Source organism: Panthera pardus, unplaced genomic scaffold (assembly GCF_024362965.1).
Source record: "Panthera pardus isolate Hobbes unplaced genomic scaffold, ASM2436296v1 HiC_scaffold_13, whole genome shotgun sequence".
In the NCBI taxonomy this organism is placed as follows: Eukaryota; Metazoa; Chordata; class Mammalia; order Carnivora; family Felidae; genus Panthera; species Panthera pardus.
In genome coordinates this window covers 95,877,335-95,890,766 of record NW_026526688.1, presented here as the reverse complement: position 1 = coordinate 95,890,766, position 13,432 = coordinate 95,877,335, and the positions used below count along the sequence as shown (strand labels likewise).

Genomic DNA, 13,432 nt, shown 5'->3' with positions numbered 1-13,432 from the left:
CTGTGCTGACAGCTCAGAGCCTGGACCTGCTTCGGATTCTGTGTCTCTGTCTCTCTCGGTCCCTCCTTTGCTTGTGCTGTGTCTCAGTCTCTCAAAAATGAATAAATGTTAAAAAAAAAAAAAAAAAAAAAAAGCCTGTCTAAAACAGGTTTTTTTTTGCTTATTGTGTTATTGGCTTGAAAGTCAGGTAAGAAGCTTGTTAGAAGTTTTTATAATTTAGTATACACTGGCTCCAAGTAGGAGTCTCAAGGGTTTGAGAAAATTCACAGGTTTCTAGACATGGCTTTTATTTAAGTGGCTTAGAGCATCCTGCACTGCTTTTCCTCTTAGAGCATCCTGCACTGCTTTTCCTCTTTTCATTCTTACGTGTTCTATCTAGTTAAAAACTTCTAAAGGAACGAGTGTGCCTGATCCTTAACTTTGTAAGCTTTAAGGCACGTGTTTGCCCAGGACCTGGTCATGATTTACATTTCACTGATCCTACATAATGCTGGTTTATAAGCATACTGCCGGTATGTTGATTTGTGGCAGAGATCAGTAAACTTTTTGGAAAGGGCCACATAAGATAGTAAATATTTTAGGCTTTGTGGGTCTGATGGTCTCTGTTAAAACTGTTTAACTCTGCTTTTTGAAGTGTGAAAACAATCAAACTTTATTTGTGGACACTGAAATTTTGAATTGTGTATAATTTTTATGTGTCATGAGATGTCCTTTTGATCTCCCCCACCCCCAATTTAAATATGTAAAAACCATTTTTAGTTCAGGGGGTGGACAAAAACAAGCTGTGAAACTTTGATTTTTACAGTGAGACTCAGCATTACCTAGTCACCAGATTACTCCTGCTGGGGCTAAGTTACCTTTCTGGTAGGAACCTGAAAATAAGTTGAAATTAAAAGTTTGTTTGATAAATGTGGAGGGAGTTTGCTAGTCTGAGGGCTGTGGCTCTTAACTTTTTGGTTCTTAGATCCCCTTTGAGGATAGAATTTATAACCTGGGCCCTTGTGTACCTGGGAAAGCACACTTAGGGAGTCACACCCTCAAGGGGACCAGGCCAAGAAGTCCTGTGTAAGGGAACATGCATTACAAACTGGAGTTCCCTACAGAGGGAGATAACTTCTCTCCAAGTAGGATGTGTGTGTTCGACCACTCAGAAGCCAATACCTGCTGTTCGGAGGACTCACACCCCTCTGATTAGTGTTCAGAAAACTAGCACATTCTGTTCTACCAGGTCGAGTGGGACTTACAGCCGTCTTCCTATCAGCTTGCCAGGAAACTACGTTTCAGTTTCTTAACAGATTGTTTTTCATGGATTATATTTTAGTTGTCTGATAATATATAGTAAATGGCTTTAATCCTTTAGATAACGTCTTTCAAAATCACAGTACATCCAGGAGTTGGGGAAGCTTGTGGTCTACTCACCTGGGAGGAGGTGGCTGGCTTTGGAATGCCTGCTTGCTTTGGGAACTGGTCTTTTGTTTGGAGACTGGCTTTGCACTAGACCTGTGTGTGTGTGTCTTTGCTCATGCTGGTTAACCTCTCCAGAATTCTATGTACTTCTCTTTAAAATTAGGAAAAGTGGATTAAATTATCTCTGAAATGTTTTGTAGCGCTGCGATTATTTATGGGTTTCTTTTGGGAAGATTTCCTATAGACCCAATCCATGGGGTGAGACTCCTTTTAGCCTTGAACTCAGAATACTTCTGGAGACCTTGCTCCTAGGTTTTGAAATCATCTGTATGTTTCAATGACCATAATAACAAGACTTGTGCAATTATGGTGAAATGTTTGTCTTCATATGTAACTCAGATGTGTAAAGGTGTTTTTAGTAAAGTGTGCTATTTAGGTCTTCTAATATGCAACATTGGGAGTCATTTTTTTTGTCTTTGTAACAGTACTTTAAAAATTTTTGGTGACTTAACATTGTTAGTGGTAACTGATAGTTTCTAACAACCGGCTATAATCAAGGAACAAAGTTCCTCAAAACAGCTGCATTTCAATCTGTGCACAGTGTAATTGTCATTAGCTGGTTGAGTCTGGTTTCTGCAGAAGCTGCTTTGTATATCCTGTATAGGAACATCTGGTTTGAACGTTTAAAAATCTTTCAAAATTACCCTGTAGACACTTTGCATTTATTGACTTACTCTTCCAAGGAAGGGCTTGTAGACAGACTCCTTTCCCTCCTTACTCTTACCTTGGTTCATGCAGAAACTATCTGCTGTTAACACTTCGGTTTTTTTAAGTGTTATTCTTCAGTGGGCTTTTAGACTTTGACCTAATTTGCGTGGGTATTTATATATATTATGTACATTAGGATTTGGTTCAGAGACGCTAGGGCAGACTGGATCACAAATTTCTGATTTCAGTGAGTGCTTTAGAAAAAAACCTTCAGTTTTCCCTGGTAATTGTCAAAAACAGTATGTAAAGAGGAGTAAATATGGGGCAAATAGGGGCTTTATCTCATATGAATTCTGACTGAGTGGTAGCACTGTGTTAAGGAGGATTCTGAAGTCATGTCTGGGCTTGTGGAAAAGAATGACTCAATTTATTAACCATGCCTGCCATGGGTGGAGGAAATGGCCTATTTGGTCGCCATCTCTGGAATGTAGCTTTTTTATTTTTATTTTTTTCCAAAATAGTACTACTCTTGAAATGGTTAGGAAGTTGAATGTTTATTCTTTAAAGGTAGTTTAAACTCTAGTTTTCCTGTCTAGGTTAGGGTTTTTCTATTCTTATTTTTAGTGAGCTTCTACTGGTAATGGCTATTATGTGTTTTAAAACTTTTGCTTTTGAAGTAAATAGTGTGTGATACTAGCATTTTATGGTATTATCCTATTACCTTTTCTACTTTTTTCCTTCTGTACTATTCCATCAAACATTCTTTAGAAGCCAGACAAAAGCATTTGGTACCCCATCTTATCAGGAAGGAGGTGGGGGATACATAGTTTATTGCTGGCTGCTTATTTTAGGCTGGTGCTTTGCATGGGACTCAAAAGTTGTGCTCCCAGGGTCTTCCCAGGGAAGAAGGGTTTTGGAATTTAAATCTTTACTATTATAAACGTAGGACAGGATCATGGCTAAGCAATTAAAAGTCATATAAAAGGTCATAAAGAGAAGTAAAAGTTCTCAACCCATTCTATCTGGAACACTTTGGTCACATTTCTCAGAAGTAAACACCATTATTAGTATCCTTTATGTTCTTCCAGAAATGAATAAGCAAGCAATTGGTGTGTATATATACTCTCTTCTTTTGTCCCTTTTACATGTAAATGGGCCTATATTTCAGGTCCCCCCCCCCCCCCCCCCCTTGCAGTTTGCTTGTGTTTCTTAATGTGTCTCTGGCATCTTTCCATATCTGAACATGTAGATCTAACAAAAAAGAATTCTGAGTAGATGGAAATAGGGATAGAAGCTCGAGATGGGAGGCCATGGTGACTGACTGCCTTTATTAAGTTCTGGTGTGAATTCATTCATTCCCATGTCAAGAGAAGTTAAAAAAAAAAAATTCTAAATACAAATGATTGCAGTGTTTTGTCATAGCTGCTCTTCAGTTGCTGACTCTAATTGAGTCAGTGATTACAGAGACCTGGGAGGGGTCTGATTGTTTTTAAGGCTCTCATAAGCAGGGATTGGATTATTTATAAATTGGCAAATGGGAGCTGCTTGTGATTCATTTAGAACCACTCAAATATATAAGTTCTTTAAAATCTTAAACAATGTTTCTATTGACTTTAAAAGACCGGGTTTACAAATCATTTATGAAGAATTTACAGTGAACTAATGTGTTATAGCACTTGGGCTTTATTAGTGATGTTTGTAGGAATGAATATTGTAGTCATGATTATCTGGTCAGTTACAATCTTTTTTTGGGAGAGGTGGTTATTTATTGCTAAAATAAACAAGTTTCCACTGAATATTTTCAAGTGTGACATCTTTGCAAAGGCTCTATGGTAGCTTGGGCAGCATTTTTTAAACAGATTTTGATGTATGACATGAAAGACATTTTTAAAAGTTGCTTTTGGGGGTTTGAAATATTTAGACAAGGTTAAAACTTTAACACTTAAGATCTAAGCAGTTTGTCAGTTAAATCAAATATATGACTTTTTTTTGACCAGATAAAACTCTGCTTAAAGTAAGAAAGCTGTGTTTGAGTTATAGTCACTCTAGTATTTTTAGACTGTTAGTGAGTATATGAACTAAATAATGTTGCCAATTTGAAAAACTTCTGAGCAATTAATGTTGTCTTTAAAAACAGATAAGAAACTAGCTGGATTTCTTTCACATTCATTTGAGGAACAGAAAATTACTGTGAAGTGTAGGTCATTATTATATTTGGATCTTTGTTACATTGGGTACTGTGTACTCCATAGAAGATAAGACGGTGACCTATTAAGAAAATATAAGTCTTTTTTATGGGAGGGTTATTCAATGATCAGTAACTTAGGAATCAAACTGTCAGTTGCATAATATTTAAAAATAATAACTCAAATTGTATGAACTTAGCAAACAGAACGGTAAGGAAGTAGCTCATTATAAAATACTTTTTATGTAAAGGTGACTTGGTGTCTGAAAATATTTTTTATATACATTTTTATATTACACATTTTCTAAATACATTTTAAAATATCGTACATTTACGTATTAGATTAACTTTGACAGGAAATGGAAGGACACCAGTAAATTTAAAAATAATGTGACAGAAGTAACTCCAGTTAAGGGTCAATTAGATATTAAAGTGAAAGCATCTCAAATTCTATAAAGCCCAGTGAGCATTGGATTCAGTTTATGTATGAGAACTCAATCATTCATCCAACAGGTTATTTTAATACATAGGATTGCATTAGATGGTAACATAGAGTAGTTAGAGGTATTTGAGTACCTTCTATAACTTTAGAGTGAAATAAACAAGAATGAAACATAATGGATAAAATAGACACTTTGAGGAAGAAACCTGACTTTCTGCATATGAGCCATAAGATAATTAAAATCACTGGGGTGTAATCCTTATTGTAACTGTAGAGTTTATGGCCTGATAAATAAATGGTCCATGTTCTGCCAGAGAGAGTAATTCAAGTAACTGGACAGTTTATTTTCCTCAAATCGCCCCTCTTTCCCAGGAATAGCAGTGAGTAAACAATCGTCAAATTCTTAATCATATTCTTTTGTCAAACCCTTCACTCCTTATCCCTGAAGTCATTTCTCATTTTTTCTTCCTTAGAATCACATACCAGTCATTCCTCCCTGGGACCACACCCAGGTCACTGAACTTGTTCACTCTTCTTTCAAATTCCTGAGCCACCTTGGGGTTGGGTTCCTTCAGCTGATGGCTGCTCTAACTTCGTGCATGCTGATGTCCCCCCCCCCCCCCCCCCGCAGTTTCAATCTAAGGAAACTTAAATTTTAAGGTTTTGAGGCACCTTGTTATCTCGTTTATGTATCCCATGCCCCACCATAGTCCTGTGAATGGTAATCCTGTAACCTTTGCTGCAGTTACCACTCTGAAGCTACTTGTCCAGTTATTTGCTTGCTGTGTCTTCCCATGGGCCATTTCACATCTTGTTCACCATATCTTGGGTATCCAACTCAATACAGATTTAATCGAATTAACATACTAGTCTACTGGTTTTAATCTGTGTGACACACGAGATCGAAGGAAAGTGATTTACTTGTAATCTCAGTAGGGATTGTAGTATAAATAGTGCCCGTGTTTCCTGAGGAGGTGGTGCCCTGAGCAGCCACCACTTGTGCCTGGTTGTCTTGGCACATCCCACCCTGCAGTGGAGATGGAGGTGCCAAAGGATTGTCACTTGACTGATCTAGCCAGGGTCTTTGGCCAACGAGCTCCTCTTAGTTGGCCTTTCCAGACCATGTTCTTATTATAATCAGGCTTCCTAGGTAGGCTTCCTCTTTTTGGACAAAATCCCAAATGCCTAATAATAAGTACTAATAATAAGTCTGCTTAGGTGTTATGCTTCTCATGGCAAATGGACACTTTGAGTGTAAGTGGCATCATTTTGAGTAATCACTTTGAGTCAGTTTTGATGAAACTGGGCAGAATGTCTGGGTGAGGACTGGACCAGAGTTCCTGGTGCGTCTTCTTGTAGCTGCCCTGTGAGGCTGTGTTTGGCTTGGTACCCTCTCTGCCATGTCTTTATTTCATATTTAACTAAAGAAGATTTCTGTTCTGACCAATTTATTGTAAATTTTTATTTTATTTTTTAAATGTTTATTTTTGAGAGAGAGACGGAGTGCATGAGCAGGGGAGGGACAGAAAGAGAGGGAGACACAGAATCCAAAGCAGGCCCCGGGCTCTGAGCTGTCAGCACAGAGCCTGACGCGGGGCTCAAACCACAAGCCGTGAGATCATGACCTGAGCTGAAGTCGGACGCTCAACCAACTGAGCCACCCAGTTGCCCCTATTGTAAATTTTTAGAGAGACACGTACATGGAACATTTAAGTGATGATGCAAAGCAAGAGTTGATTGTTAAAGAAAGCACATTAAAAAGTCGGGTGAAAAAGTTCTGAAAGATGAAATGAGTGGTAGAGAATGCAGGTGCTTTTAATTGGAATGGGGGACCATGCTTGGTGGCTTTGAGCTGACTCCCTGAGAAAGGTGGGATTGGGGTAGGTAGGGAGGAAAGGGCAAAGAGGCCAGCATTAGCAGAGGCTGAGAACCAAAAGAGGCCTGGACCAGCAGAGACAAGCCTAGCCATGGGGGAGTTGTTAGGAGAGATGCTTAGGTAGAGTTTTGAGACACCAGAGGAGTTTCTGGCTGGACCCATTTGCAAGTGTGCAACACAGAGATTTGCACAGGGAGTGACTTGATTCGGTCACTTCACAGGATTAAACTATTGTGATAATGGGAAGGGGTAAGAGATTGTGGGCATGGAGAAAGGAAGGGAGGTGTTTAAAGGTATCCAGGTGTTTGAAGACAAATCTGTGGGGCAAAGTTAGGGGAACTTGAAAGAGTCCTACATTATGAATCAGTAAGCTTTGGCAATTGGATATAAGGTAAAAAAGGGATGTATGTTAGTAAAGAAATGAGCAAATAGTAAGATTCTGAAAGGGAAGATGTGGTGCAGAGTAATATGGTAGGCTATATGTATGTCGTTGGATACTTAAATGCTTTTCAACCAAAGCACAACCACCAAAATGTTGTGCTTGCATTTTTGGCTATCTCCCCTTTGTTTGTTCTTCAGGACTCTGCTCAGAATTTTTCCCTGACTCCATCAACCTCTGTTCCTACAGGGCGTTGTGTTTACCACTGTCAGGCACTGTTACTGAATTTGTCTAGCTCCTCAACTAGACCAGAAGTTCCATGAGGTTAGAAATGGTCATTTTCCTGCAGCACCTCCTTCTATGTTAGGTATTCATATATGTGGCATGCGTTATGTGCTATAATATCTTCTTGTTGCTTTCTTTGGAGTGTTCCGAGTTTTAATTAGTTATTGCGTATCCTTCCAGTGTTTAGATAATCAGCCATGCCCTGAGTTAGCAATGGCAATGATGTGAGGGCCCTCTACTTTCTTGCACTGGCTTTTATTGGACAGATGTTTGAAGCATACAACCCCTGTATTGTGTGTCTTAAAGATAGTAATGTGTACTTTGATTTCTTGATATAGCAGGTAACCCCAGGTGAGATGAATTAGCCTGATGTCAAGGTTTAAGTACATTAGAGCCACAGAGGAAGAAATTCTGCCATGCACCACCCCCCTTTATTGTGCCAGGTTCCTTGGAGAAGTACAGTATCTCATTCTCAACCTTCATTTGTTAAGATCTTTTGGGGTGGATAAAAATGGAATTCATTAGAAAAAGACTATTTTTATTCTTCTTTTACTTGCATAATTTTGCTTGAGAGTGTGTTTAGGAGCATCATTCTATTTTGGCCAGTGCTTGCTTTTTTTATTTAGTGACTGCTTTCTCTGCGAGTTGTGTTTGAAGGCTAGGAGGGGAAGGCTTTTTGATTCAAAAATATTCTGATTCTAAGCTCTTCAAGCTCTTTTCCTTAGATAAATTTAAGTTGTCTGAATCAGTGGAGATATGATCAGCATTGGTTTCCTTGTTTCTACCTGGGGAGTGTTTCCTGGGCTTTCTCTGCCTCTTTCTTCTCATTTCTTACACACCTGCTCAGGAGGTGGGAGCTGCACCCTTCTTGTGCCACATCACACCGTAAATTTAAGGAATTCCTCTTTAGGTAGCCTGCCTTCCTTCCTTCCTTCCTTCCTTCCTTCCTTCCTTCCTTCCTTTGTCTGTCTGTCTGTCTGTCTAGCTCTTTGGTAACCTAGGCCTGAGAAGCTAGTTAGGAATGTGTGGTCTTTTGCTTTTCCCTTTTCTCTTTGCGCCTCCTGTTGGACAGGAGGAGGGCTCCCTTCTCTGAAAGGTTGGAGGAGAGTTTAGCTGTCAGTTTTTGGCACATGGTGACAGGGCAGAGAAGACAGTCATTCCAAGTGGGGGGGAAGGTGGGCTACAGGTGTTTGCTCTGGAAGCTTCTGACTAGAATGGGTTTGCCCCAGGCCAAGTTCTAGATTGCTGGGTGTTTAGTTATGGGTGAAGGGGGCTCCGCAGAAAAGGGGTGGGTGGGTTTTAGGACTGTGACCCAGCCCCACAGTATGAAACCCTAGCCCATAACGTAGCCCATGGCCCAGATCATGACTCCTGGGCTTCCACTTGGTAAATTCTTCTATTGAAGAGTCAGTTGGTAAACAAAAACTCACAAACCTTAACTGGCAAATGTCTCAGAAAGAAAATGTGAAATGCTGGAATTCTAGATTAGGGGCCTGAATATTTGAGTCAATTATATAGGTGTGTTTGTTGGTAGTTGGGAACAGTATGATGTGTTTTTTGCTTTTTTTGGTCTCTTTTATAGGTCCATTTAGAGTGGAGCTTTGGGTTTCTAATTTCTGTCTTGTTCTAACATGGTGGTTCTCCACATTTTGCTCCACACCATGCCTGTGTGCCGCACTCTGGGAAACACATCGCATTCTAATGCTGTGATTCCCAGTGAAGGGGAACTTGGGATGTACTTTTCTGAGGGGCTAGGTGGCTACTTCTGACTTGAAAAGCCTTCCTCCTTCATTGAGAATCATTGCTCTGCAATAAGATCAGCGTCCTAAAAATGTCAAGGTGATTAGTAATTTCAGTTTGGAAAAGCTTTTTGGATTTCTTTAGAGATCTGCCTGTGTGATTATGACCGTATGACTGATAAAGTTCATTGACTGGCTCTTAATCTTGGTCCACTGCTCTCTTTCCTGAGTGCAGTCATTCTCTTACCTGGTGGTGCTGGAGGCCTTTTATCATCTGGAAGGAGTCAGCAAGGCTGGCCAGGTGTCTGGCTAAGTTAGGTTGGTTGGACCAGGCTATAAGGAGGTGGGTCAAGGGCAGTGAATTGGTTTTGGAATTCGAAGCTCCTGCTTACAGTGTGACCTTGGGCAAGTTGCTGCTTAAACTTTTTGGCTTCAGTTTTCTCATGAGTAAAGGGGAGGGAGCTGGATCAGAAATTATATGTCTGGTCCCTTTCTGTTCCAGCTGTGAATGCTGAGGGGTTGGAGATGGCTGGAGGAGGTATTTGCTTTCCCAATCCCCCGTTCGTTTTGTTCCTAGAATTCCAGATTATTTGGCTTTTAGGATTATTTTAGCAAAATTTGCCTGAGAAGCATAATCCTGCCCAGTGCAGTGTAAATATTCACACATTCAGGCACAGCCTCATCCCCATCCCCCATATACACACGTAAAATATGAATCTGTCTGTAGTGAGGAATCACTGTGCTCATTGCCGCGGGTTTTTTTTTTTTTTGCAGTGCTTGCCGCCAGTCAGCTAAAAAGACTCCTGGAGTAGTTGGTAGTGATAATGTCAACTGGAACTAGAGAGAAACCTGGCACCTTTGGGAGACCTATTGATACTTGACTTCTCCCCCCCTTCCCCCTTGGTTTTGAACCTGTCCTGTTAATGATTGTGCCTAATTATGTATCCTTGGTCTTTTTACTGTTTACAATGCAAATGCTCCTTAAAGCCGATTGTTTGCTTTTGTATGCTGTAAATCCTGTGCTGCTATCTGAAGCACAACTTGATGATTGTGTATTATCATCTTGGGTTAAGTGCTGTCTCATTGCTTTGCAGGCTGCCTGCTGTTTCCCGGGGAGATCATGAAACGAGGTCGCCTTCCCAGCAGCAGTGAGGATTCTGACGACAATGGCAGTAAGTCCTGCTTTGTTGTTCTTGGAGCCTACCAACGTTTGGGTCAGTGTAAAAACATGACTTTTTAATGTAATGCTTTAAATAGTTGAGGCCCTTTGCATATCAGGCAGGTCAGAGAAAGCCAAGGCCTGGAGAATCACATCTGAGTGTGATACTGCAGGTCTGTAACCAAATCTTACTGGTGAGGTTGACTGCAGGCAGGCATTCCTCAGCCTTCCGGTTTGTTATCCAAGGATGAATAATCCAGTTCCAAGAGTCGCTGGTGTGTCTGTTTTTCCTAAACATCATTTATGGCACTTAGAGTTGCTATTTATGAAGAGGGAACTTAATCGAAGCCAGGTAATTATCAACTAGTCCAACTCCTAAGGGAGATTGAAGACTGCCTAGAGTGTTGTAAAAATATTAAGTAAGGGAAGTCAAGAGTCCATGCTGTGCTCTTCACTTGATTTTTAGCGTTGACCATATTTAATACTACTGCTCTCTGCATCTCTGCTCTCTGGCATCCCCATATTTTCACAGTGCAGTTGAGAACCAGAAGTTAGTTGGTTTCCAGGCAGTCAAAATAAATGTCACACAGCTTCTATGTATTGAGAAGCTAACAGACTACTCGAAGAGCTTCCCTCAGATAATAAGGAAATTTTGTACCTAGCACAGTGCCTGAGCTCCAGCCCGTCAGCTTATGTTTTACACTATAGATTAAACTCAGAAAATGTGCTTGCCCTGCTACATAATGGGAAAGGTATTGGGCCTGCTTTCAAGGAACCCTGTCTTAGATCTATATAAAATCCAGCTCTGACAGAGTCATTAGGGAAGTGTTAGAGATGTCTTTTTGACACTCACTAGAAATATATAGATGTTAGCATGAATTCAGAGGACAGGAGGGCCAGGGAAGCACAGAGGAGTTGAAAGTTGGGCAGGTCCCGAAGGATGAAATAGTTTTTAGGCAAACAGGATTAGTTTTAGTTTTCTGGTCTTCCAAGTTTGCAGCAGTGTAAAAGCTGCAAATTAGAAAGTGGTGCTTGTCTGCTAAGCCATGGGAAGCATAGGGGGCAGGACCAGAAGCTTGAAAAACAGAAGAACTCAAACATAGCATTCTGTTTGGGAGTTTTGGGTACCGGCATGGGACAGTGGGAAGTAGATTTGGTGCCTATAGGAGATTTGGTGTCACGTTTTTGGGGTACACTGGATGGTAAGCTGTGGACTACACGGTGAAGGGCCGGGCTTGAGCTAAGGGATTGGGACTTTGGAGACAGACAGTGGGAGCTGCTGAGTTTGGCATAGGGCAAGAGTTAAAACTGGGTGAGGGAAGGAGAAAGAGGATTGGGGGCTCCACAGAGAAGGGTTTTGCTTTTATTTCACAAGGGTGTTGAGGGTCTGTGCCCAGGTGCCTGCAGTTAAAACCACTTGGCAGAGCCCTTGCGAGTGCCTTGTGAACTTCTCAGCACTTGTCATTGCACAGCCCTCACTACCTGCTTTCTCTAATATTTACTTAGGCTTTTTACTCCTTGAGGCAAAACCATACAGAGATATTTCTTTTCTGCCCCCTGTGGTGCCTATCAGAGTATTCTCAAGAGTCATAAGTGCTCAAATGCTTGCTTGAATACAGTTTTGTTTTACATCAATTTTTAAAAAAGTCTTGGTTTTTAGGTTCAGAATTAATCAGAAGAAGGTTTCATGAATTACTTTCTCTCACATACTAATAATGCCCAGTATGAGGCTTATAGTCCTATTTAATATTTTTTTTGGCATTGAGCAACAGGTTTATGCTCACTCTGTTTGCTTTTGTTGCTGCTTCATTTCCTCCCTAAGGAAATTCTAACTGGGTTAGAAAAGATTCTCCTGGAGGCACCTGGCTGGCTCAGTCAGAAGAGGGTGTAACTCTTGATCTCAGGGTTGCAGAGTTGGAGCCCCACATTGGGTATAGAGATTATTTAAAAATAAAACCTTAAAAAAGAAAAGATTCTCCTTGAATGTTCTCTCAGACTTAGAGCTTTCCCCTTTCTGGTCTAGAGTTGCCCAAGAGGATGTAAGTGTTCTAGTCTAGTGTAATTGAGGAACTAGGTTTTAAGACTTTTTTTTTTAACTTTAATTAATTAAAATGTAAATTAAAAGCAATCACATGTGGCTAGTGACTACCATATTGGACAGTGCAGTTCTGGACCATGACCCATTCTAGTCCACCTCAGAGTTGCTCCTAATAGCCCCCAGAGGCCCTTGTATTAGACCTTTTGGACTGCCATAACCAATACCACAGACTGGGTGGCTTAAGAAGAAGATACTTATTTTCTCACAGTTCCAGAAGTCTAAGATCAAGGTGTTGGGTTTGCTGTCTTCTGAGGCCTCTCTCCTTGGCTTGCCTTCTTACTGTGTCCTCACGTGGTCTTCTGAGCATATGTGCATCCCTGGTGTCTCTGTGTCTGAATGTCCTCTTAAGGACATCAGTGAGATAGGATTAGGGTCAACTCTAATGACTTCATTTTTACTTAATCGCCCCTTTAAAGCTTTTATCCATACATAGTCACATTCTGAGGTATTAGGAATTAGGCTTCAAAATAATAATTTTGGGGGGAAACAGTTAAGCCTGAAACCACCTTAGAAGACCAAATATTTCATCTAAATACGAATTTCCACCCAGAACTCTTGTTAGAAAGGGAGAATAGAGTGCCCAAAGTTCACCAGAATGTGTCCATCAAAAGTCACCTTAATGGTATGACAGCCAGTTTCTTCTTCCTCTTAATATACTTCTTATCTGTGCTAGTTTCCCTGAAGAAGGTGGAGGCAGAGCATTTATATTTATAGGGTACTGGAGGGTTACCCTAGATAGGCCACGAAGCTGGGTTCTGTCTATTCTAGGCTAGACATGGAAATCCAGTGGTGGTGGTGGAGGAGGACAAGAATGATACCTCTTAGTGGAAGTTAGGTGGGCCATCCTTTTTGTCATAGGTAGTTCAGTATAAAGCATATGTTGATGCTTTATGGCCGTGCTGTCTATCCAGGCTTAATGATTTGTTAATTATGGTGGACGATGATAATAGTAAAAAAACAGCTCAATAAGAACCCTTGCAATGCTAAAGCTTATAAAATATGTACTTGTCCACTCCATGGAACACCCTTTCCACCTCTCTGAGGGCAACTGTCTCATAGCATGGGCCTCTGGCACCAGCCTGGTTATTTGTGTTGGATCCCATCCTTCTTTGTAAGCCCATGGTAGTCTGAATGGGGTGCTTTCTGTCCTTGCA

At 40.7% G+C, this 13,432-nt stretch overlaps 1 protein-coding gene across 12 annotated transcripts in view; it reads left to right on the top strand.

The window, feature by feature from the left end:
• Positions 1-13,432, top strand: part of JADE1 (jade family PHD finger 1) — a 59,253-nt gene that overhangs the window by 7,416 nt on the left and 38,405 nt on the right. For 11 of the 12 annotated variants that reach the window (XM_019419496.2, XM_019419544.2, XM_019419533.2 and 8 more), the window contains exon 2: positions 10,116-10,193. In XM_019419496.2, coding sequence (XP_019275041.1) covers positions 10,142-10,193 — 52 coding nt within the window. In that variant the 5' untranslated portion in view covers positions 10,116-10,141. Of the gene's footprint in view, positions 1-10,115; positions 10,194-13,432 lie in introns of those variants that run through there. The other variant, XM_019419487.2, reaches the window with a different exon arrangement.